Below are 25,813 nucleotides of genomic sequence, written 5' to 3'. Positions count from 1 at the left end.
CCAGCAGAACCAGAACCAGGCTCATCCACCATGACCAACTGGAGGTTTGAGAAGCCAGAGCGTACAACACAAAAAGAACACAGAAGCACTGAACCGGGACTACTTTCTATGTGAGAAAAAACTAAAAGGGTAATGGCAGTAGTAGCTCCGTTAGTGGTGTCATCAGAAACTCAGCTAAGCAGATAAGCTCTAAAGCAGTTTTCAGGTCTACAGGATCAAAGAAACACTCTGTTTCTCTTCCAGACAAGGCTATTGACAGAGTTAGACACATCTTCGTAAAGCTTGTCAGCAGAGGACAGCATTGCGTGATCTAAAAGTTCCTGGTATAACCCTTGCACTGACTTTGGACTTGACAAAACTCATTGGACTCGTGCTGCACTCCTGAAATCCTTGCTTCTGATTGGAAAAAAAAAACAACTGTAATGGCAGCTAAAGCTGGACTTTCCACTTAGAAAGTTGGAGAAATTTATCAAGGCTAATTGTTGGATCGAATGTGGCAGCTCCTCGCACCAATAACAGTAAGCTGTCGTGGAAACATGTTTATTTCACAAGACACCGTTGTAGGAATACGTCTAAAATCAACATTACATGTAAGCGGCTGCAACTCAGAACTGAACCAATTAAAAGTGGAGTCCTCGATGCGATCAACCCGGGTTCGACTCCGACACGCGGTCCTTTGCCGCATGTCTCTCCCCCTCTTCCACCCCCCTTCCTGTCAGCCTACTATGATTAAAAGTGAGCCACTAGGGCTGCGAAAAATCTCCCAAAAAAAAAGTGGTGTTTGCATGTGGAAAGAACCTATTTAAAGGATCTTTGTAAGAGGTGCTACGAACAAAATAACAGCTTTCCTGGCCGTCACCATCTTGAATTCAATTCTATTTATATAGCGCCAATTCACAACATGTCATCTCAAGGCACTTTCTAAAGTCAAATTCCATCAAATCCTCCAGGTTGGTCAGAAAGTTTCCTCTCTAAGGAAACCCAGCAGGTTGCATCAAGTCTCTCCAAACAGCATTCACTCCTCCTGAAAGAGCGTAGAGCCACAGTGGACAGTCGTCTGCATTGTTGATGGCTTTGCAGCAATCCCTCATACTGAGCATGCATGAAGCGACAGTGGAGAGGAAAACTCCCCTTTAACAGGGAGGAGAACCTCCAGCAGAACCAGAACCAGGCTCAGTGTGAACGCTCATCTGCCTCGACCCACTGGGGCTTAGAGAAGACAGAGCAGAGACCCAACAAGAGAGACGACAAAAAAGCACAGAAGCACATTTTGATCCATGAATCCTTTCTATGTTATGGTAATAGAGGATGATCTGTCTTCCCTGGATGATGTCACAGCTAACAGAACACCAGACCAGGTGTACCTTCTATGAGGAGAAAAATGACAGAGAAAAAAAAGTTAAAAGCTGAAACGACAACAAGCAATGCAAATTGGTTATGCAAATATAACCGTTTGTTTTATGTTTTTATTTTTGGGATCTCTACTTTTCCGACAGTGTTAACTGTAACACAGTTTACTCGGGTTTACATCATTCCCAGCTTTGGGAATGATGTAAATAGTTTTGATTTCCGAAGCAAAAGGAATCCTACAAAAAACACCAGTTGAACCAATTCCCCACGCCACCGCTGTGGAGATTTGACGCTGAGCCTCAACCAACTTGGATTTTGAACGTTAGCTTTTGTCCATTACCCGGGCCATGATTTTCAAAACAAATGCAAAATGTATGTATGTTCCTATGAAAGAAAAATACTTTGGACCTCTAACCTTGTTTTTTTTTATATGTCGCCCCAGAAACACTGCCCTGCATGTTTTAGGTGCTTCCCTGCTTTTACACATCAGATTATTTACAGTTCAGCAAAAGCCTGTCAATCAGCCATCAATTGAAATCGGGCTTTCTGAAACATGGAAATGTCTAAAATATGCAGGACAGTGTGCCCTGAGGAGCAGATTTGAAAAACACTACACTAAACGACTCCTTAGGCCAGGTAAGAGTCTTCTGACGTCATGTTACACAACTTTTAATTCTCCCCCTAAACAATGAATGGGCTTTGCTTCCCAATACTCGAAAGGCTGTAGTCATCCCTGCCAGCTGTGAAACTTTTCAATCGCATTTCTTCCTTCCACTCAACCTTCCATCTGTATACTTGAATCTTCTGTCTAAAATATTTCATTGGTCTTATTTGATATTAAAATTTTATGAGAAACTGCATTTAGTGGTGTGTGTGTGATTATTGGAATAAGGCAACTAAATAAATAATAACAATGTTACTTTTGGAATTAATCTACTCTATTGACCTGGATCTGGCTATCTGGTCATTAAAAGCATTTATGGTAATGTGTTTCCTTGTTACTTTTAGACATTAAATCTGATATATTTCATGTGCGGATGATTTTTAAATAATTTGACTCAGATTTCGCCCCATCAATTTAAGGAGGTCTAGTCGACTGAAGAGCAGCTTCTGTGTCAAGATTAATTACCAACCAGGTTTCCTGGTAATTTTCCTTTTGGGAGTATTAGTATAAAATCCATACAACACAACACATCACCACAATGTCATAGTTTGTATCTCACAGTTCAAAACTTGCGCTGTTGTTTGCATTAAAACATTCCTCTCATAATAGTGGAGTTCGGTTAGCTCTGCGCTCCGCTAACCATCCTGTGGAGTAGGGCTGGTTAGCCGTTAGCTGGATGCGCAGCAGCAGAGTGCCGTCTGGCAGCTACTAAACCATCGGACCAATGCCTCAGAAATCACCCTGGATTTATTTCACTTCGTTACGGATGAACACTGGCGGCTAATTTTAACAGCGCCTGCTCGGGAGAGTTATTCGGAGCCGCGGATGTTTCTTTCTGACGGTTTATTTTTCAGCGGCTAACCGAAGCTAGCCCGTTAGCAGCTAACCCATTAGCAGCGGCTGTGGAGGTAGGCCGAGCTCCTCTGATTTGGCTTTAAATATGGGGTCTTTAAATTAATTTCGAGCTTTAAATGCTGGATATAAATTCACACATTCTTCCCTCTATTTTCATAACGTGTTTAGGAATGGTGAGCACATTTAAACCATAATTAACTAGGCTTTAGCTTCATCTAAATGTTGGTTGTTCATACCGGGCTAAAATCTCCAGATTAACGATGACTGGGTTAGTATGTGTCTCTTTTAGGTCAGTGAGTGGCTTTGCTGTGATTGAACTCTGTCTGGGTGACCTGGAATGCTGAACACCAGCTGCTGTTGGCGATTTAAGATGTTTTTTGGGCGTTTGGGAGCCTTTGGTTGGTCTCAAGCTGTCTTCGAAATGGGTTTATCTAGAGTTTTAGTTCATTTCAAAATGTCCTTGTGATGCAGTAACATTTAAACATTGTAAGTTTGGTGGCAATACTGGCTTTAAGCTTCTCAGTATCACATAGAAATATGTTAAACGACACGGGCACAAGGCAACCAGCAATTAAGAATATACAGAAAACATTATACTCCTTTTTAGACAATATACATTTCAATAAATGCAGCCAAGTGGGCCTAGTGCATGAAGGTATTTAGTATTTCCAGCCAAAATCCTGACGGTTTGTGGGGAAATCTTTCTGAATCTTCTGCTTTGTGCCAGGACCCTCCTGCTCCTCTGCCTGATGGCAGGTGTGGGAACAGTGTGTGGCCTGCAGAGCAGCACTAAGGAGATGATGATCTTGCTCCAACATGGCTCTCTGCTGATGTCCTGCATGGCTTCAGATCTCCTCTGGCATCCAGCTGAGCTGACTGGCCTCTGTAGGTCATACGCCGCAGGATGTAGGGGGCAGAGGATTGTGGGTATTGTGAATATTCTCAGTGTCTTTCCTGCTGATTCTGTGATCAGGTTGTCGATGAGACCAGTTCAGATCCTCCGGAGCAGCTGGCTGACTTCCTCTGCTTCTTCAGCGCAGCCTGGAGTGCTCTGCAGGCTCCTGTAATCCACGGTTAGCTCCTCGGTTATGGTAGCAGATCGTGGTCCCATCGCCCAGAATGACAAGGGGATGGAAGAGAGGAACCTTTTTGGATCTGGCATGCAGCCGATGAAGCTGCTGATGTGGTGATAGCGTCTGATTTATGTTTGCCTATAAAGTTCTGGTTATCCATTTTCATAATGAGTTCAGCCACATATAATATTTGGGAGAACAACGATTGGTAACATTGCTGAATATTCCAGTGCTTTATATCAATTAGGTTTAACCTCTGAGTGATGTCCTCCCCATCACTCTCCTCCAGCTTTCTGAACTCGGTCATTAAAGTCAAACAAAATCCTGGAAATTTTATTTTTTCCATTCATTATATGATGGCGAACTTGAAGTATTAATCACTTGTAATTTTGCACCAACGCACGCCTATATAGAGTAAAGATGGTGGTGCCATGTTGGCATATTCAGTGGCTCAAACAATGCGCCGTCATTCAAATCACTTGAGACTCTTCATAATCGTGACGTACCAACTGCACCAAGCCCCGACAAACATGCAGTAGATCTAAACATTCAGGAATGTCTGGCATAAGGGAAGGCCTTTTTCAGGATTCCCCACCTATCGAAAGACACGAGAACGAGCAGCGTCATGGCGTGTGGACTGGCTGACAGCTATCAGGATGATGGGAAGGCGTGTTTACACTCTCCCTGCTGCGGTTCGTACGCTTCTAGTTTGCCATCGTAAATGTTTTGGGGGACGTCAGGAGATTATTATGTTGCACGTGTCAATTATGAATGCGCCAATGTGTTCTACTAATATCTAGGGCTGGACAATTAATCGCATTTGCAATATAATCACAATTATATAAAAACCCAGTTTCCAAATTGCCGAGGTCAGACATTTTTTTTTGGCCATAAGACACGTCGTTTAGGTGTCGGTATTATGTTATTATGTTTAAAGTGGGTTTGCCTCCACATGGAAGGGATGAGAGTCGCAGCAGTGAGATAATCTAATTTTATAATTTGTTTTAAAGTTTATATAATCATACTTTTTTTTTTTTTTTTTTTTTAACCAGAAACTGTTAGGAATCTCACCACAACATTAAGTAGTGGTAAGACTGTTTAATACATAGACTGGTTTGTTGGTTGCACTTTATGTTCAACAAGGACTGATGTCCAACTCAACAAGATGCTCTCTTGAATAAGAATATTCTAATTAATAAAAAAAAAACATTACATTTCTTGTTTTAAATATTCCTTGTTTACAAATGTCTGTATCTAAAGACCATTTTTATTGCTTTTGGTTAATGCTGAGAAATGTCATAATTAAATAGCAATTTTGGTGTAAATAAATTGCAATTTACATTTTAGGCAAAATCCCACAGCTCTACCAAGAACACAGCGCGTTTTACATGAAAATGATTTTATACTTTAACTTTATGATCCGAATGTGGGCATGAAGGACAGTAAAGTCCATCCAAATGGCCAAATATATTATTAGAGCTTTAATTCATGCCACCTGAAATATCATAGCCCACCGATTATTACATCCAAGCAGAAGTCTGTGACTGTGATAATGCATACATTGATTTTGTGATCATTGCATTACTTGATATATTCTGCAGCCCTAATGACGGTGGACAAAATTAAAGTATTAAAAGCTGCTCATGTGGCGCTTTGGTCCAGGTGGGATTGTGCAGTTCATCTGAGTGCAGCAGGTTGATTATTTATCAGCTAATGTTTCATTCACATATTAACTGACACGGTGGCGGTTTTCACCTTCTGTCAAGCTTTATCAAAGTAACACTTTCCCAGTTGAAATCGGCCTCCATTTTGTCATCTGTTCTGATTTTCGCACCCATCAGTGTTTTCAAACTGGAAGCTTTCCTCCTTTCAAAACTGAGAACTCTGGACCAGGAGTTGAGACCCATACGTCCTCTTTGGTGCCCTGGAACCCTGATTTATTCTCTTTAAGCTCTTAAAGCTCCTATTTAGTGCCTTTGTTTGAGTTCTGGTTGGAAACCCCATCAGATGAATGAAATGCTTGACTTTCAGTGTGATTGGGCCACTTTGATTTCTAAAGTTTTGGTCTCTTCCTAAAAGTACATATAGTAACATTGCTGTGTCCATTAAGGGTCTCCACTAGGATTTGTTTTAAAGGAGCTACAACTAAGACATATATATATATCCACCTGGGATGGAAGTAACATTTCCGATATACAATCGGTCCTCTCCATCAACATTGTCTTAGTCAGGTTTTTCTACATGGGTTCAGAGTGTAGCCCGTGTTTACTTCCTGGTTCGTCAGCCAATCATATGACAGTTCCCAGGGTTCCCAAAACAGAGCGCAGTATTTGGTATTTCATTTCCAGTAGTAGAAGTGAACCAGGAAAAGAACAGAATACATCATAGACATGTCCTGTGTTGGTAAAAATTTAGAAGGGTTTCACACGTTTAAAAACCGTTTGTTGTGATTACTAAGCTGTTGTACCGATTTGTGCCACAAGGTGTCAGTATTACTTAAAGCTCCTTTAACTGTGATGGTGGGCTAAGGGGGTGGGTGCAGCATACATAACTGAAACAAAACCTCCAATAATTAACTAATATGTAATAATTAACTACGTCACCGTTGATTACTTTATGAAACAATGTATGAATATATGGACATTGCCTGAATCCACGCTGCATACATCTCATTTTACCAAAAATATAGAAGTCAGAGGCACATGCATTGAACAAGGTGAATACGTGATCCAAGCTGTGTGGGAATCAGGTAATTTAATGCAACAGAAAAAGATTTAAAAACTATATTTATATCCCACTTTGTTATCCAGGTCAGAATCACCGTCAGCTTTGCATATGCGTTATACATTTGCATTTTGAAAACAGAGAAGGTCTCCTCTCTGGTCTCTCTGCTCTGACTGCAAGCAGGGCTTTCAGGACCGGGCAACAGCCTGTGAGACAGCGCTGAGGGAATAAGGAAGGACTCGCAGCAGCTCTAGCAACTGTTGTGATTTGTTTCCAGTCGCTTTTTTTAATAAAAGTTGCTAGAAGGGTCAGAAAAGTCCAACAGTGGACTGTCGTCTCTAGTTCTCCTCCTCTACAGAGAGCAGTGCTGCCCAGTAGCTTCATACAGTAGCAGCTTCACAGCGAGACAGACAGGAATCAGAGGTGTTGGTTTTTCAAAATAAAGTAAATTTGAACATTTAATGATATTTGAATTAATTTTGATCTCTGAATATGATTTAGAATAAGTACACAAATATACAGCAGCTATGCTATAGCACATGCTTTACGTTGTTTTAACATATTTAATTCATTCTGAAGGTGCGGCGGCTTTTATTTTGGTGTGAGCTATGATCAATTAGATGTAGCAGAAAGCCTGTAGGTGTCCTGCTTTCCCTTTTTATACCGTCAACGTTTCTGTCTGTTCTGATTTGATTTAGCTACATATCTGTGGCTCGGCTCATAAATGGTTCGGCCATTATCTGACAGATGGGTCTTTCTCGTCGTGATTAATAATGTGTCTTCCTGTCGTGATCCGGTCATGTGGCGTGCCGCAGGGTTCCATTCTGGGTTCTCTCCTTTTTCCTCCTCTGCTGCCACTTGTGATTAAAACCCAGCAACACTCGTCTTTTCACATTTATGCAGACGAGCTTTAGATTGACCCGTTTCTAAAACCCTGTGATGCTCTTGTTGAGGGTGTTTCTGCAGGAAAACGTTCGTCAAACCAGTACCTCCTGTTTTTTTTAAATGAACAAAAGAGCGAATGCTTTCTGTACGGTAAGAATGCCACCACTGATGTCAGATCTGACCTTTTGATTTAGTGACACTGTACAAAATCTAGGGGTGATTTTTTTTAAAAAGAATTTTTATTCAACAAGAGGATTCAGTCGTTAAATCAAGTTTTAGCACCTTCACCTTTTTGCTACATTGAAGCCGTTTTTTTTTTTAAACCTAGCTGAAGAATTGACCGCCGTGCTTCAGTTTGGTCCAAATGACGGCTGCAGGTCTTTCAACTGACAACTCCGCCTGTGGACACATTACCCCCAATGGGTGCTGGTGTAGGTACCAGATCTGCTCGGGTGGCCTGCGCTTCCCGATGATGTCACTATACATGATTGGTTTAATATTTGCACAATTACGCAAAACATTCTGATTGCTCTGGACAACTTTCTAACGTAATTATAGCGGGAATGTAGGTTTTCTTCAAGAGCGGGATTGCGTTTTGTTAACGGACAATTTTTACGAAGAAATTCTCCATGGTCCCTGCACCTCCCGATGGCGTCACATTATGGCAACGCCACTCAAACAAACTACATTGAGCCCGCGGTCTGCATTTGTAATGAATCAATTTTATTTAGTTAATTTAGCGGTTTCTTTTTTTATCAAAAGCTTCAGGCTTAAACATGAACATGGACAAATGTGAAATCTTAGCAATTCAAAATAATCAACCCACTTTAATTGATAAAAATGAGGTAAAATATTTAGGTATAATGATTAACAAGGACCACACTGAAAATGACAGAACAAATATTCAAGCCATTTTACAAAAAAAAACAAAAACAAATATTTGACAGTTGGCTCCAAAGGAACATTTCAATTTTTGGAAGAATATTATTAACAAAAACGGAAGGGATAGCCAAATTAATATATCCAGCATATAGCTTAAATATACCAAATACTACAATAATTTTTTTTTTTTATCAAATTCATCACAATTTCATCTGGAATAAAAAAAAACATGTGATCAGAAAGAATGACATAGTAAAATCAGTAGAAAAAGGAGGAAGAAACGTTATTGATTTTGAAGTAAAGAATGCCGTGATAAAATTAAAATGGCTGCAGAATTTTATTAAAAATGAAAAGATTTTATGGTTTAGTTTCCCTTTACAACTTTTTAAAAAAATTGGAGGAATGAAATATCTCTTAAGATGTAACTTTGATCCTGCAATATTACCGATTAAATTGTCAGACTACCACAGAAGCATTCCAAAATGATGCTAAAATGTTTCATGCCTCGATTAAGTTACTGGAAAATAACCGTAAAATAACAAAATAAAATTAATTTTAAACAAATGGAGACCGCGGGCGCAATGTAGTTTGTTTGACTGGAGTTGCCATATTGTGACGTCATCGGGGAAGCGCTGAGCAGATCTGGTACCGACACCGGTCTGTTTTAGAATGGCTTGTTGTTAAAGCATCTTACAGTCTGGCCCCGCCATACGTTACTGGTTTTGTTGAGTTTCTACAAGCCGGGTAGATCCTTCAGGTCATCGACCCAATTCTTCCTGAATCTTCCCACAACTAAATATAAACACCAGGCTGACCGGGCCTTCTCAGTCACGGCAGCATGACTCTGGATCTCCGCTCAATCGCTGATCCGGCCCTTTTTAAATCCAAACCCGCAGCGTTTTTATTCAGGAAGGCTTTTAATACTCAGCCCCTCTGTGGCATTTTATTCCAGAGTTTTAACTTTTATTTACTCTTTTTTTAGCTGTTTTGTTATCTGTTTTTGAATTTTATGGTTTTTACTGTAAAGCTGTGTTGCTGTTGTAAAAGTCTATAGAAATAAATGAATAATAACAGAGCCTAAAGTAGGGAAAAGTTATTCCCCCTAAATGATGATTTCTACTCAGTCCTTAAGTCCTTAAACAGTCTATAAACTGCCCTGATGACACTTTTCTATAGAGCCAGAAATAAATATTACAATAATTATTTTTCTTTTTTGACTGCTGTTAATGATCATCACAATACGGTTTTAGATTTACCAAACATATCTAATAAACGATAAACTGCAACAGCAACAAAATTAACATTCATTGATGAAATTAGATTTATTTTTTTTAAATAAAAGCCAAACAGTTTCATTAAGCATTAATTATACTTTCTCAACCATAGAGTTTATATGAAAAAGTAATTCTGAGCTTTGTTTACGGGTGCAAACATGTTGCAACATCAGCATAATATAACCAAGTTTACATTACTGGTTGTAATTAGGGCTGCAAAGTGTATCACAAATCTATTATCACAATATCAATGTGTGCAATATTTATGTTGCAAAGGACTGTTTAAAGTGGAGTAATTGTTGGCTTAATATCATTAAAATGATATGAACTTGCATTTTTCATGGTAATGCCACATTTAGCCAGTTGGACAGCGTCTCAGGGCAGCAGATGCTCACGCCGGACACAAAAAACGTTGCCAAAAATGCTAAAAGACCCAGAGGGATGGAAGCACAGAGAGGAAAAAAAAAAGAAGAAATTAGACAAATATCGCACCTCATATTGTCATGGCAATAATAATCAGTTTTCTCTGATTTAATTCCACTGACAGATACATCATATCTGTGTGTGCTGGCAAAGATCAATGCTTAAATCTACAGAAATGTCCAATATTAGCCAGATCTACTCCCCAATCTGGACCAAACCCGGCCGCACACTCCCTGGAGCTGAGGTCAGAGTAGCATTAGTCAGATTAATGTGGATTATTCTGATTCTAGTCGCATTACGCCAACATGTTTACACCTTAATCTCACAATGACTTATCATCTGGTGAATAAAACTTTTTGGCAGAGAGGTGTGATCGGTTTTTATAGATCACAGAGAATCTGTTCATGTGAACCACTTTATGAAAAAAAAAATGAGTTGGATGAAGGGAAAGTTCTGCAAGGTTATAAATCTCACTGATTCTATAAAATGCAGTGCAGTACCTTGTTTTTTCATGTTTTAACTTTTTTCAGTTTTAACAAAACATTCAAACAGTGACAGTAGCTACGTTTACATGGACAAAAGTAATAGGTATAAAGGTTTGATGGGAATAAAAATAGGGCTGAACGATTTTGGAAAATAATCTAATTGCGATTTTTTTTTTCTTAATATTGTGATTTAATGCGATTTTTTTTTTTTTTTTTTTTTTTTTTTTTTTTTCAGTTTAATTTATCATGTCTTTTTAAACATATACAAACAACAAATCATTTTGTTTCCTCGCTGTGCAAATTAGTTGCTAAAACACCCGCAGCATCTAAACTCAGAGCAGGAATGATTGCGTTCTGCCTACAATATATTTCAATCAAAATTGCAATTTTGACTTTTCTCTGCGTTAACCACAAGCAACAAAAATTGCCTCTAAATAAAGACGTTTGTAAACAAGGACTATTTAAAACAAGAACTTTTAATGTTTCTATTAATCAGAATATTATTCAAGAGAACAGCTTTTAGTTGATTTGGACATCAATCCTTGTTGAACATAAAGTGCAACCAACAAGCAAGTCTATGTATTAAACTGATTGACCTGTACTTAATGCTATATATGATAATATAAACTCTAAAACAAGTAATAAAATTAGATTATCTCACTGCTGCAACTGTCTTCCCTTCCATGTGGAGGCAAACCCACTTTAAACATTTTACCAACACCTAATGGACGTGTCTAATTCCCTGATTGATACAAAGCCAAAAATTGCAGACTCTGCGATTTGGAAATTGCGTTTTTTTAAATCGCGATTATATTGAAAATGCGATTAATTGTTCAGCCCTAAATAAAAAAGCGTTGTGTAAACAAGCCAATCAGAATATGATGATCAGATTAAGTTCGATCGGAATTAGATTGTAATCTGAATGAGAGGGTTGGTTTATGCCGATTGATAATCCGATAAACGTGAATAATAAACGCTTGTCAGGTTCAAGTTATTCGGAATGTGGCAAACCGACCCGAGTGCGTATGGGCGCCCGCAAAACTGTCGGGGCTCCCGATGAACCTTTCTGTTCTAAAAAATAAAAGCTCGCAATTTTTACATTCTCAGTAACATTTCAACCGTAACATTGTTCAAGACAAAAGACAAACAAACCCGTATAATACTGCATTGTTTACTATTTTTGTAGTTTAGCGGGGGTTTTTTTTAAATTAATTTAATAACTGCGCATGTCAGAGTGGTTCTATTTTGAATAAGGCCAGATGCATAGAAACACACATTAAGATCGGATTAATGCAGTGTGTGCCTTTTATAAACGATATAATCCGATTATTCAGTCCAAATACATTTTAATCCAAACATGAAACTTTGTGCATATAAGCATAGCTAGTGACAATTCTTATCAAATTCACTGTATCACTTGATAAACAAACCAATAAGGTAAAAATACACACGCACAAAAAGATGTTAAAGTGAAGAAATAAAATATAAATAAGCATATTAAACATTAATACATTTCCTTATGGAATTTACACAGCATGTGACACATTCATAAAAATCTAAATTATTATGGAGCAATTATTTACATTATACAAAAGTTATTGGTCTCTGGGGTGAGAGGATATGCCTCCTACCTGAGACTTTATATCTCGTTCTTTCTCCTATTAGTTCCCTGAGCCAAGATTCAAATTGCGTTAAAACATCCGACAGCACTTTTAATTCTGTCCTAATATTCATGTTGCTTGTCAAGATTTAATTCTTTCTAAATCAAAAGCATTCTTTTTTTTTTTTTTGAAGTAAAATTAGCAGATTTAACTCCTGTTTATGGTTTAGGGCGATATTAAGTTCCTGATGAAACATATGAAGATTAAAAAATCCATGTTTTGAGGTCAAATCTTTAACATTTTAGGTGCCAGTTTTTCACCTGCTTTTGATTATTCATATAAAAAATATTGCAAACGTCAAACAAAATAATGTTTCCCTCCCAGATGTCATTAAGCATTTAAGGGAAGTTTTGGTAAAACAAAAACTTTACGCCACGAGGACCAAAACTGTTAAGACTAGTGGTCACAAAAATGAAGTTTTTCTTTTTAGTTTATCAAAAATTCAAGAACAACTTAATTTTCGCTGTTTTTGTGTGTTTACCTAGACACTGAACTAAATAGTGTTTTATCAAACAAAGTAGTCTGGTTATGTTGCTTTTTTTCATTAACTATCTGAAGCATAAAACAGACTCGTGTGTTTGCCGTTTAAAAATAAAACCACAAAAAGCCTAATGTCACAATTCTTTCTCATGTAGATCTTTTTTTTTTTCTTCGTGAATTCTCAGTAACAAGAACAGGATGTGGGTACGTCCTTCTTCAGAAACTCGTACTTTTATTTAGTCGAGGTTTAATCGACGTCTGCACCCAGATCTGCTTTGGAGTAGAAGTCACCGGATGTTTTTGGTCCCGTCTACTTTATTAAATACTTTATTTTTTACTTTATTAAATAAGTTGTACGCAAATGTATGTGGTTAGGAAAATAGGAATAGTTTAGAATAAATTTGCTATACGAGTAGTTTCTGCTTTCCATTTTAGGAAGAGTTGGATTTGTCTTTTTTTTTTTTTATCATTATTTTTTTTGATTATTTATTTGATGTTTTTAGTTCAGGGGGTTCTTTTGATTTAGGAAAACATGTTTAACAGAGCTTATAAGGATGTATGTATTAAAATGTTTAGCTCCTTTACTAATATGGAGGACCAGCTCTACCATAAAAATAAATACAGAAATAAATAAATGCTCAATAAATAAGCATACAAATAATTGCCACCAAAAATACAATAAACAAATGAATGTAGGTAGAAATTAAATTATAAAGTGAGACATAAATGTATATATCTCTTTTAATTAGCTTTTTTATTTATTCGCCTTTATAATAACTACCTTACTTATTTATTGACCGTTATAATTTTCAACTTTATTTATTAATTACTTATTTTTTTAAGTATTTATGTGCATTATTATTTGGTCCTCCATATGCTAATGCCCATTGTGGTATTAGTAATTAACGGATGACACAGAAGCGTGAACCGTTAATTTCTGATAAGGAACATCTCGAAAGGCATTGTGCCACTCATACCGTGGTATCTTGCAAAAATAAATAAATATTAAATCCATTACTTTAATGTTTTTTTTTCACCGTTTAAAATCGTATGTTTTTCCCCACAAAGCGGCTGAGAGAACTGTTTAACGTTTGAGCCGGCGCAAAAATTTAGTACAGTCAGGCTATTATAACGTTTTTATAGGTGTCCTATGACACCCGGCAGCCAATCAGAATCATGTATTCACCCAGACCGTGGTATAAAAATAAATGAAGTGACAGACAAGAAGCCGTGAAGCTGCTGCGCTGATATTCTATTGATTTTTGTTTTTTTGTTAAATGAATTATTTGAGGCCAATAATCAGCCGATTGATGGATGATGGATGGATGCGGCTAATTTTCTGTTGCTGTCTAAGCGCTGATGCTCGTACCGTCGTCTCTTATTGATCCCGCCCGCCCAGAGGGAACGATCTCTGCTGCGATCGAGCCTCATGAACGAGTTCTCCTCAGGAGCTCAGAGAGTCAGGCAGGAGATCCGAGGCCGTCCTCCTCCTCTAACCTTCATCACGCTGCCATGACTGCAGTGTTGTAGTGAGCCGGGGGGGGGGGGGGGGGGGTTGATTTATTGTGCGCTCTCTGCTCTTCTGACAGCCTTCCTGTTCCTGGGAGGAACGCTGCAGATGGAAACTAAGGTGCTAATTAAGACCTTAGAGCTGCCAAGGTCAGCAGATTGATCGAAATAAAAAGAACTGTGTTGTCATCGTGTGATTGTTACTGGAAGCCTGTTGACGTGGTTTACACTGCAAAAACGTATCTGAAAATAAGCAAAATGTTCTTAAACATAATCAGGGTGCTTGCGCAAGTCTTGAAAGTCTTAATAAGTATGGAATTTTGAAACACTGTTTTCCAGACCTTGAAAAGTCTTGAATTTTGTGTGAAAGTCTTAATAAAGTATGGGGAAAAAATGTATGGTAGAATTTTACAGTATGCTCAAAGGCATTGTGAAATGAGAAATAGGAAGGTAGGCTATAAAACTATAATTTTACTAACTGGTCACGTACTGTATTAGCCTAATGGAATCAAACACTTGTTTGATGTGAAAACGTTTTCATCAGTAAAAGTAATTTACTGTGAATAATGCATTTGTTCATTGAATACTAGCCTATAAAAATTAACATTTCTAATAAACAGTTTGTACAATCTCAACCAATGAAGTAGGCAGTAGGCACACAAGTATACAAGTACATAAAGTTAAGGTCTTGGGGGGAATAAAAATTTTCGGTTTTAAGAAAAGTCTGGCATTTTTATTTGGAAAAAGAGCAAGCACCCTGATAATGTATTTGTCCTTGATTTGAGCAGGTAAATAATATTATCTGCCAATGGAACGAGTATTATGACCCCTATATTAAGATAATTAGACATCCTGCACTTGAAATAAGACGATGGAGATGAATTGTTCCTATTTTAAGTGCAAAAATCTTATTCTATTGGCAGATCATCATATTTACCTGCTCAAATCAAGGACAGATACACAAATTTTAAGACAATTTTACTTAATTTTAGTTCTGTTTTGCAGTGTAGGGACTGGGGGGGGAGTAGCTGGAAGTTTGCTCAACAGTTTAATCAGGACAGGTGGGTCTTTAGGGGCGTGTCCACCTTCGTGCTTATTTGCTTTGTTCCTGTTCTGGGTGATTGTTCCTTAATTTGGGATCCACGCGTCACTTCCATCTCAGTATAAGACAGTAAAGCCGTTTTTCCTCCATTCCTCTCCTAGCCTGGCCTCTGCATGGCGGCAGCAGACTGACGGCAGCAGGAGTGAGCAGCCAATCAGCCGAGGCCCCCTGGTAGCGCAGCATGGCGTCCCGTCAGAGGAACTCGGTGCGGATCCTGTCGAGCCGGGAGCGGGGGTCCCAGACGTTCGGCTCGCAGCGGCTCCTGCAGCTGCTGGTGGAGGAGAAGGTCCGCTGGATGAAGTGGCAGAGTCAGGTGAGTCCGGGGAGCAGGGATTCCCTAAAAGTTAGGCTTCAGTGACGCTGGGAGGGATCTATAGGCGTAAGTAGAGTTAGGAAATGGATAATGAAACATCCTCCTCCTCACTGCAATGCAATCTAAGTTGCAGCTTCCTTCCTTTATTCTGCCCCTGCTGATGGGCCTGCTTTTAATTATTGGCCGTACGCCCTTCCCAGTCAGGCATGGAGTGAATATTAACAGCAGGAATTTAAGTTGTTTTGAACGACTGGTCTGTTAGGTTCCTCATTAACTGTCAATTGAGTTTAAATGCGCTGATTTGTATCTCTTTTTTTTCTTTCTTTCTTTCTTTTTTTTTTTTTAGAAAGTGGAGCTTCCAGACAGCCCTCGATCAACGTTCCTGCTGGCCTTCAGCCCCGACAGGTCACACACACACACTTTCAAAAGACTTCACTTGTTTTTTTTCTTCTGGCTGGTCACTTGTCCTGCATACAAAGAAAAATATCTTCATCTGATCGATGGTGAGGGCTCCTGCTCCTGTTGCATGTTTCCAGACCAGAAGGGTTATAAAATACGAAGTGTTCCCTGTCTGCCCCAGGGTCTCTCCCCAAGGAATCGAGATATATATATATATATATATATATATATATATATTAGGGCTGGGCAACGATTAAATATTTAATCTCGATTAATCGCATAATTTGCCTGATTAATCATGATTAGTCGCATTGTATTTACAAACTCCAAGAATGAATTCAAAAGTAGTGTAAAGAGCACTTTTATTTTAATGTTCTGCTGCCATATGAACAAAAGTGTTGTAACATTTGTAGCACTTATCAGTAACACATATTTAGTGTGAAGCTCAACTTAAACATGTAAAACAAAAAATAGCAATAATAATAAATTAAAGCTTATTGCCACTGACAGGGAATTCTCTTTATGGGAAAAAAATCTACCAAAAACAGGCAATTTCTGAGGTAACAGCAGGGAGCAGCATTACCATTTTATGTTCAATACCAAAGTTTAACTTGGCAGTGGTTACAACTAACTTGTTTCTGTCATATTCCATGCTGGAAGAACCGTCCGTCCGTCCGTCCGTCTTCTTCCGCTTATCCGGGGTCGGGTCGCGGGGGTAGCAGCTTCAGTAGGGAGGCCCAGACGTCCCTCTCCCCAGCCACTTGGACCAGCTCCTCAGGAGGAATCCCAAGGCGTTCCCAGGCCAGCCGGGAGACATAGTCCCTCCAGCGTGTCCTGGGTCTTCCCCTGGGCCTCCTCCCGGTGGGACGTGCCCGGAACACCTCTCCAGGGAGGCGTCCAGGAGGCATCCTGACCAGATGCCCGAGCCACCTCAACTGGCTCCTCTCGACGTGGAGGAGCAGCGGCTCTACTCTGAGTCCTCCCCGGATGACTGAGCTCCTCACCCTATCTCTAAGGGAGAGCCCAGACACACTACGGAGAAAACTCATTTCAGCCGCTTGTATCCGGGATCTCGTTCTTTCGGTCACGACCCAAAGCTCGTGACCATAGATGAGGGTAGGAACGTAGATCGACCGGTAAATCGAGAGCTTCGCCTTTTGGCTCAGCTCTCTCTTCACCACAACGGACCGGTACAGCGCCCGCTTCACAGCAGACGCTGCACCAATCCGCCTGTCGATCTCCCGCTCCATCTTCCCCTCATTCGTGAACAAGACCCCAAGATACTTGAACTCCTCCACTAGGGGCAGGACATCCTCCCCAACCCGGAGAAGGCACTCTACCCTTTTCCGGTTCAAGACCATGGTCTCGGATTTGGAGGCACTGATCTTCATCCCTGCTGGAAGAACTTTAAACTGAAATGCTTGCTAACTCGATATGCTTGCGTTGCTTGGGTTTATTTGACGTTAACATGCGGTTTTTTGTTGTTGCTTTCTCGCGCGCATATAGTGAATGGCAGGGGGAAAACAGGCAAAAACACATGGATACTTTGAAACGAGAAGCGACTTCACCGACGGCGTCGATGCAGACCCCCCCGCTCCGCTCCGCACAAAACTTGTTCCGTTCGCCAACTCACCGCCTCGCCTAAGCAAATTCCTGCGGGAAACACCGCCTTCCGCATGTCGGCTTTGTTTTTTTCTGGCCAGCACCTTTCTTCCTCTGAATCCGATGCTTGGCTGACAGCGAGGTTATTGGCGCATTATCGCCACCTACTGTTCTGATTCAAACCCCTACACCGCAGCAACAGACCTTCACAAAATAAAAGCATGTGAGCAACATGCGTTAACGCGCGTTAAAGAAAATATCGCCGTTAATAGTCTAATGAATTAACGCGAAATTAACGTGTTAACTTGCCCAGCCCTAATAAATATGAATATATATATATATATATATATATATATATATATATATATATATATATATATATATATATATATATATATATATATATATATATATATATATATATATATATATATATCAATCAGTTGGACCCCCTCAGCTGAGTCCTTTTGGTGTGGAAGAGCAGCAGCTTTAGTCTCAGTCTCCACACCAATGCAGCTTCTTTTTGCAGCATCTCTCGCTCTTTTATCCGTGATCAGCTCTTTCTTCATCAACACAGACCAGAGCGATGGTCTCATTACTGCAGGAGAAGCTCTGATCCATCTACTCTTGGACTCTTAGAAATGATTGTCCTTTGTGTTTTGTGAGACAGGAGAGACGGAGCCGTAACCATCGATGCATGGAGGTGTTGGGTAGCTTGGCAGCGCTGTGTTGGGATGTAGTAATGAGAGAGATATCCAGCATGTTTTATGTGTAACGGTCCACATCAGCTCCTTTGGTTCCACGGTGCTGGCTGCATTCATGAAAGCTCACATTTTCACACAACATGGCTGCCTAGATTAATGCCTTTGTCTGAACAGGCGTCTGTTTTAGAGCCTGATTCTAAGATTTAAGGTCTAATACGCCTGATGAAACGTTTGCTTTTAATTTGCCAACCCGGACGGTCAAATGTAGGTTTCCAAGAGATTATTTAGAAGTAAAGATCAGAGCAAACTCTTGGAGTTTAGATTAAAATATACAGTTTTGATCTGTTCTTTAATAAATAAGATTTCAGTGGACACAAGCTTTAGTTTCTAAAGCTTTAGCAAAATCAAACCTCTGGTTATAAAGAGTTCAGACGACCCGAGAGGCCCTGTCGGCTCCGTTTGGTCAGAAATTAGAAAGCAAAGCTGCTGCTTCTTCATTTGCTGTGTTGGACATACAGGAAGCAGCAGGAAGAACCTCTTAATGGGAGGTTCTCTGCACTGCAAAAACGGAACTAAAAGTAAGTAAAATTTTCTTGAAATTAGTGTATTTCTATGTGATTTGAGCAGATAAATAAGACTGTTTGCCAATGGAATAAGATATTTGCATTTTAAATAGGAATAATTTATCTCCATCATCTTATATCAAGTTTAATATATCTAATTATCTTATATTAGACGTAAAAATAGTCATTCCATTGGCAAATAATCTTATTTACCTTCACAAATCAAGTAAAAAGACACAAATTTCAAGAAAATTTTACTTTTAGTTCCCTCATTGAGTTTGAGTTTTCTGTCACTTAACCTCAGAGATCATTAGTGTGTCAGAATAATAAAATCCGGATGTTTTAAAATCTTTAATGTGTTCAGTTTTCGCTCGTTTGTCCTCGCAGGTCTTTAATGGCCTCCACACACGTCAACCACAACATTTACATCACGGAGGTGAAGACTGGAAAGTGCCTACATTCCTTAGTGGGCCACCGGAGAACCCCCTGGTGTGTGACGTTTCACCCCACCATTCCTGGCTTGGTGGCCTCCGGGTGCCTTGATGGGGAAGTCCGCATATGGGACCTGCATGTGAGTGTGACGCTGCCTCCGATTAACCGCTCCTAATTCAAGTTCTTTAATCAAATCTGAATAAAATCTACAAAGTTATGCTGAGGACCAGCGTGTCAGCCAGATATAAAAACAAACTGGATGTTCAGCAATCAAAATTTTCTTCAAATTAAACAAAAACATGGTAGATGGTGCGACTTGAGTCCATCTTCAGGAGACGTGTCCCTCGTTAACTTCCTGTTTACAGACATAAATAACTTAATTCTTTCATCACACATCGCAAAAGGCTTTAAACCACAAAAACCTCTTTTGGTTGGATAACAAGTACAGTTTATGAAAGTTGTGCAACGCTGGACTCCTCTTCAGGAGATTCCTTCTTTAATCGTCGTGGTTCAAACACAGAAGGTTTCCCTCACCAGTTTTCTCCATGGGAGGCGTGTTTTCTATGAGGATCACACACGGACGACGACACATTATGTGTTGGTTGTGCTTGTATACAGAACACCTGCTGTTAAAAGTGTGCTTACAAAGATTATGAGCAGAAACCACGTTATCAAGTTACTTAGGCTACGTTCACACTGCAGCCTGAAGTGACCCAATTCCGATTTTTTTTTTTTTCCCCATATGCGACCTGGATCTGATCTTTTCATGACAGTCTGAACGACACAGATTGGATTTTTTTCAAATGCGACCCAAGGAGTGACTGCAGAGCTGTGTGGGCGTTCCGACTGGGCGGTCCTTCTGCGCGTCATCACAAGATGTGACACAAATACCCGGACGTGACGTCACCCTTTGTTTTATTTCCATTATTTTTTGTTTTTTATTAAACAAACCATACATTGAAAAATGTTGCAGAGTTACACAAAACTGAAAATCTGCAATAACGAAGGAAAGAATACAATAATAAAGGATTACAGTGACCACAGGTCCGTTGTAAGGCAGGTGACAGTCCGGATTTTGAATGCCCCACACGCATATTTGTCCTTCTTTTTCAGGCTTTATGCTTGGAAGCGGATTTTTTTTTTTTTACAACTTTGCCTGACTCCATGCAGCAAAATGTCCATTCGCCTACTCGCACGGTTTTACCTGGGATTACATGTAATTAATACGCTGCGCTGCAGCTGTGTGACTGAAGCAGCGCTGTCAACTCCGCCTCTGTATGCTTTCTTTTTTTCTACAGTCGCTGGTAAATTTTGTGAGTTGCGTTTTTTTTTTAGCTTTATTTTTGAACGTGCAGTCGCATATTTGGGCTGTTTCTCCAGTAGAAGCCCTTATCCTGACAGGACAGGATAATCCTGTGTATCGTACTGCACAATAGTCCTCGCGCTGTTGCTTTCTCCTGACAGCCCGAGCCGGTTAATATCTGCCTGCATACAACGCCGTAATTATTACAAATCACATGTGGTCCCTAGGTAAAAGTAATACCCTGCGATAGGGCAACAATGTGATGAATAAACAAAAATACGCATTTACTGGCTGCTATGGCCGCCGAAGATGTGCGTTTTTACGTGAGAGCGCTAAAGAGATCCGTTCAGACGCACATAAAGGTTGCCTTTGTCATTCGAAAATTATGAATGAAGTCTGTATCAGTAAAGCCGCTCACATCACTAAAATTTGGCTATCTTCCTTTTTCAATCTTCTTAAAAAGATTGCGTTGGTAATGTGCTGCTCCGGTTGGAGAATAATGTAAAGAATGCAAGATACGCTGCAGCATTACGATCCCTGTTTACTTCCACAAACACTGAGGACGCTTGCTACGTATGACGTCATCGCGTCCTCTACTGCGCATGCGGGACACTTAGGTGTATGAATGCAGTTCACACAGGAGATCACATACAAGACGCATATATTTGGAAATGTGAGCGGACACGCAAAAAAAATCAGATTTCACAAAAGAAATCGGAATTGAGCATCAAGGCCTGCAGTGTGAACGTAGCTTAAGATTATACCAATCTGTCAGTATGTTTGACTTTGTAAAGTGTTTAGAGATTGAATTCAACTTCAAAATTCCATAAAATCACAATTTTCAGCCATACTCGAAATTTCACATTATTTTTACTTACGGTAGAAATCCTGCCGCCCCCTTCAGAGCTTTACCGTATTTTTCGGACTATAAGGCACACTTAAATTTTCTCAAAAATTGATGGTGCACCTTTTTATATGATTACCGTTGTTTACTGGCTGATTCTATGTGGTACAATACTCTCAAAAATCTGTTAAAATGTGTAAGTGCGACTTTGGTTAGCAACAAAGCCGCTGCGCTCAATAGATATTAGGAGCATTACGGTACACCACAGACATATATACGTAGACGTGTCATAGGGCGCAGGTTCGCACGTCAACGTCACCGCCATATTGTATGTGAGTTCTGTTATTGTGAACATGAATCAGAGAAGAATACACACACACACACACATATATATATATATATATATATATATATATATATATATATATATATATATATATATATATATATATATATATATATATATAAGGATCAATTTGTTAAATCTAAACATTGTGATCTTCATTATTTTATAAAACCGTGTCACATGTGAACCTTTAGGAACAGACTTTTGGGTGAGTATTAAAGAGGTAAAATTAATAATATGAGGAAAAAAAAGTCCTAGGTCAATAAAGTAAAAAAACAAACACAAAAGTGGTAATGTTATGAGAAAAACGTCATATTATGAGAATTAACGGGGAACATTTCCAGAATAGTCACAGTTTGCAGAATTATTTCACTCCTGGAGTGATAGGGCCAGGTTAGATTATTTTAAATATTTTTATTCTTTAGGAGAATAAATTCAGGAGAATGAAGCTCAAGGGATACGAAAATAAACATGTAATATTACAAAAACAAAAATACTATGAATACAAAGTATATTCAGAGATTAAAGTCCCTCTGATACTGTTTAAGTGACTGAGTAACTGCAGATTTGACACATTTAAGATGGCGGACGCTCTGACGCATCGCAGCATAGGCAGAACCCGCCCAATGACGCGTCTACTCTTATATTATGTCTATGCGGTACACTGTGTCACTACCTGATCGGACCCCTGAGCTGTCTACCAGACTGCCTGACTGTAATGTCTAAACTAGAAGTGCATTCATGTAAGGCAGCCCAGCGTACGCGCTAGCAACAATAAACCTAGTAAGTTAATTCAATATAAAAATTATGTTTATTTTGATCTAATGTTAGAAACAGGGCAGTGTAGTCCAGCTACTCTGTCCTCCTGACAGAGACGGATAGAGCGCTGTGGACGTGGAGGAGTTATATTACACACTTAGATAATATTTAGAGCGCCTTATGGTCTGAAAAATACGGTAATTCCTTCCTTTAATTCTTCGTCTACATTCACTTTTGGGTTTAACTGGGCGCTGCGCCTGGTTTGCAGGGCGGCAGCGAGAGCTGGTTCACAGAGAGCAACGTTGCCATCGCCTCTCTGGCCTTCCACCCGACTGCTCAGCTCCTCCTGATCGCCACCAACAACGAGCTGCACTTCTGGGACTGGAGCCGCCCGGAGCCCTTCGCCGTGGTCAAGACGGGCAGCGACACGGAAAGAGTCAGGTGGGTCGCAGAGCGCCGCCGTGTGGCTGAACTGGCGCTGATCTTCCCCACCGTGATGATTAAAGCCCCAGAACTGTGGCTCACACAAAGCCTTAAAGCAGGGGTGTCAAACTCATTTCTATACGGGGCCACTTTGGCGTCATGAAGTCATTAAAAGGGCCGGTTACACATGTATAGATGATACTTTTCATTTCATAATTTCATTCCAGTTCACATAGAAGTATAAAAAAATGCACAGTAACATAAAAGTAGCAACCTTAGGCCCAGTTTATACAGGTTAATATGAAAAAAAAGTTGATATTGTGGTGAATTACACTTCAAACTCATCATTCTGCATCACTTTTTCTCTTTTTGGACATTTCTGGGTTGTTTTAATGTGTTGTGGGAAAACTGACATCTAGTGGCAGGAGGCTGTTACTACACAGTAAAAAAAATCAACATTTGCTACAGGAGGCACAGTTTTAGCCACTTTATACACTTTAAAAGGATATAAGCCTCTACTTTATGACATGATATGCCTTTTTTGGCTCTTGAGGGCCAGATAAATTGCCTTGACGGGCCGGATTTGGCCCGCGGGCCTTGAGTTTGACACCTGTGCCTTAAAGCAATAAGAAGCTGTTTCTATGACCAAATTTTCACTAAAGGGGACAGGTCTGCAAAAATGTTATTAGAACCTAATAATTTCTTACATGTAGTGAACAGATTACAAATTGCTATTTGGGAGGAAATTTTAACAAGTTTTTTTTTTTTTTTATTGTTAAATTGAGCTGAAACCATCTGGCTAGCGGTGCAACGCTTTGAGTATTTCCTTTGCTGTTTTCTACAAAGTTTTACTGAAAAGTTCACAAAAGCCCACATTTAGAAAGAGGTTGGTGTAAAAACTAAAGTGTTGTTCTTTTCCTGTTTGTAGGTTGGTGAGATTTGATCCTCTGGGTCACAACCTGCTCACAGCGATTGTGAATCCGTCTAATCAGCAGGTAAGTTGTGGCCCCGCTCCTAAAGTTTTTACATTTTGTGTCGCGCCAAACTTTTGTAAACTTGTTTAGATTTCCAGATCCGGGTCTCGGTTATTCACATTTCCTTTCCGCGATTCAGACACTCCTGGTGTCTTTAAAATAGTCTTAATTAGTGGTTCTCAGAGTTTTCTGAACATCTTTATTGGTTCTTCTTTTGGACTTTGACTACTTTTACGCCCTGTTTAAATGTGTCAGAAAATAATACTTTTTAACTGTGAAATGTCACAGTTACAAGAAATGTAAATTATTGACAGACTTGAAATGTAAAAGGAGACGAGGCTGCTGCGCCAGAACACCTCATATAGGCTGTAATTATTAAAAATCTTTCAATATTAATACTTCCTCTGACTTTGAAGAGGAAGTATTAATCTGTTTCTATCAGATATTTACATGTTTTTTATGTCCACCGCTTAGGATGTCAGCGCATAAACAGATCTGTGTTGGAGAAATAAATTTTGAAGTTTGTTAGTTGCATCCCTGTGCAAAGATGGGATTGAGTTTACAGAAGTTATAATGTGTCTTTTCAAGGTCTTAAATTGTGTGTTTTTGCTAAAAAATCAGGGCTTTTATTTTCATGATTAAAGCGTCTCTCACACACGGACTTTGCATCTGAACAAAACTTAATTTAGTTTTAATCAGTTAGCAAAGCAGCATCACTCCTGCTTCAGGGTTACATGAACAGCCCAGTTCTGCACCATACAGTGGAAATGCACACATTAAAGAGTAAGCGCAAAATTATAAACATTTTTTTAGCTGTTTTATGAGAGCGTTTTCTGTCTGAGGGGCCAAACTCTGAGATGTAGCTCCTCACGATGAAGCCAAGGTTTAACTTAGCAGCTAAGTGTGAGAGTGGGGAAGTAGATTTTCAATAAAAGAAAATTCTGTGCCACTGATTGAGGCACAGAATTGTAACATTCACAGATATTTGCTAAATAAAGCCATAACTACGTGTCCTAAGCAGCAAAAACCAGATTGTTAAGGTCCTACGTTTCTAAAACATCCGTTCAGAGTCAATGGTCATCTTATTGTCATTTAATTTTTATTACAGGACTGGGCAACTTGGATCAATTAACTGCAGGCACTTAATAAACAGCAGTTTTGAGAGAAATATTAAGTTTCTTTCTCCCACAGAGGGCTGTAAACGTAAAGTTCATGATTTTAAACGGGAAACCTGCAAAATCCTCTTTTTTAGCTCTTAACTGCATTTTGTTGTGTCTAGAAGTGCAGAAAAGTGGACTTTAGTCTCTCCAGGAGCCGCGTAGATGTCGTTATATTTTCTGTTTGTGTCATATTTTTCCATCCGTTCAGTTTTGTCTCTTCCTGATTTGTCTTTTCGGCAATAAAGTCACAGTAAGGTTCGCGTCAGGGTGTAAAGTGGCTCATTTGCATTCATAGAAACTGCACCGGGACCTCAGAGCAACGGCAAAAAGAGGCTGTGGGGCAACAACAACGAGGCGTTCAGACCAAAGCATTGCAGTTCCACTTTATATAGAGCAGAACTAAATGATTTCAATGGGAAACGAACTGAAAAGCTTTAAAATTCTGATAGATAAAATTAACTGTGACCTGTGCTGTCATTTGAAACGACGTGACTAAATTATGTTATAAATTAAAGTAGTTTAAAATGTGTTGTACTCCAAAAACCTCCATCCTAATAATGGCCCAGAAGAACAACTCTGGTTCCTGGAAAAAAAGGTTCTTCAGTATTTATACCGGGTCAGCAG

General features: G+C 39.4%; 1 protein-coding gene across 4 annotated transcripts in view; it reads left to right on the top strand.

Moving 5' to 3' along the window:
* The first annotated feature begins 2,665 nt into the window (after positions 1–2,665).
* ambra1b (autophagy/beclin-1 regulator 1b) overlaps positions 2,666–25,813 on the top strand; it is a 43,449-nt gene continuing 20,301 nt past the window's right edge. For 3 of the 4 annotated variants that reach the window (XM_036125596.1, XM_036125593.1, XM_036125576.1), the window contains exons 1-6: positions 2,666–2,922; positions 15,469–15,680; positions 16,027–16,085; positions 19,336–19,519; positions 22,901–23,073; positions 23,984–24,050. In XM_036125596.1, coding sequence (XP_035981489.1) covers positions 15,549–15,680; positions 16,027–16,085; positions 19,336–19,519; positions 22,901–23,073; positions 23,984–24,050 — 615 coding nt within the window. In that variant the 5' untranslated portion in view covers positions 2,666–2,922; positions 15,469–15,548. Of the gene's footprint in view, positions 2,923–15,468; positions 15,681–16,026; positions 16,086–19,335; positions 19,520–22,900; positions 23,074–23,983; positions 24,051–25,813 lie in introns of those variants that run through there. The other variant, XM_036125587.1, reaches the window with a different exon arrangement.

This window comes from Fundulus heteroclitus, chromosome 2, assembly GCF_011125445.2.
Source record: "Fundulus heteroclitus isolate FHET01 chromosome 2, MU-UCD_Fhet_4.1, whole genome shotgun sequence".
NCBI classification, from domain to species: Eukaryota; Metazoa; Chordata; class Actinopteri; order Cyprinodontiformes; family Fundulidae; genus Fundulus; species Fundulus heteroclitus.
The sequence above is the reverse complement of the archived record's forward strand: the minus strand, read 5'-3'. Positions and strand labels throughout refer to the sequence as shown.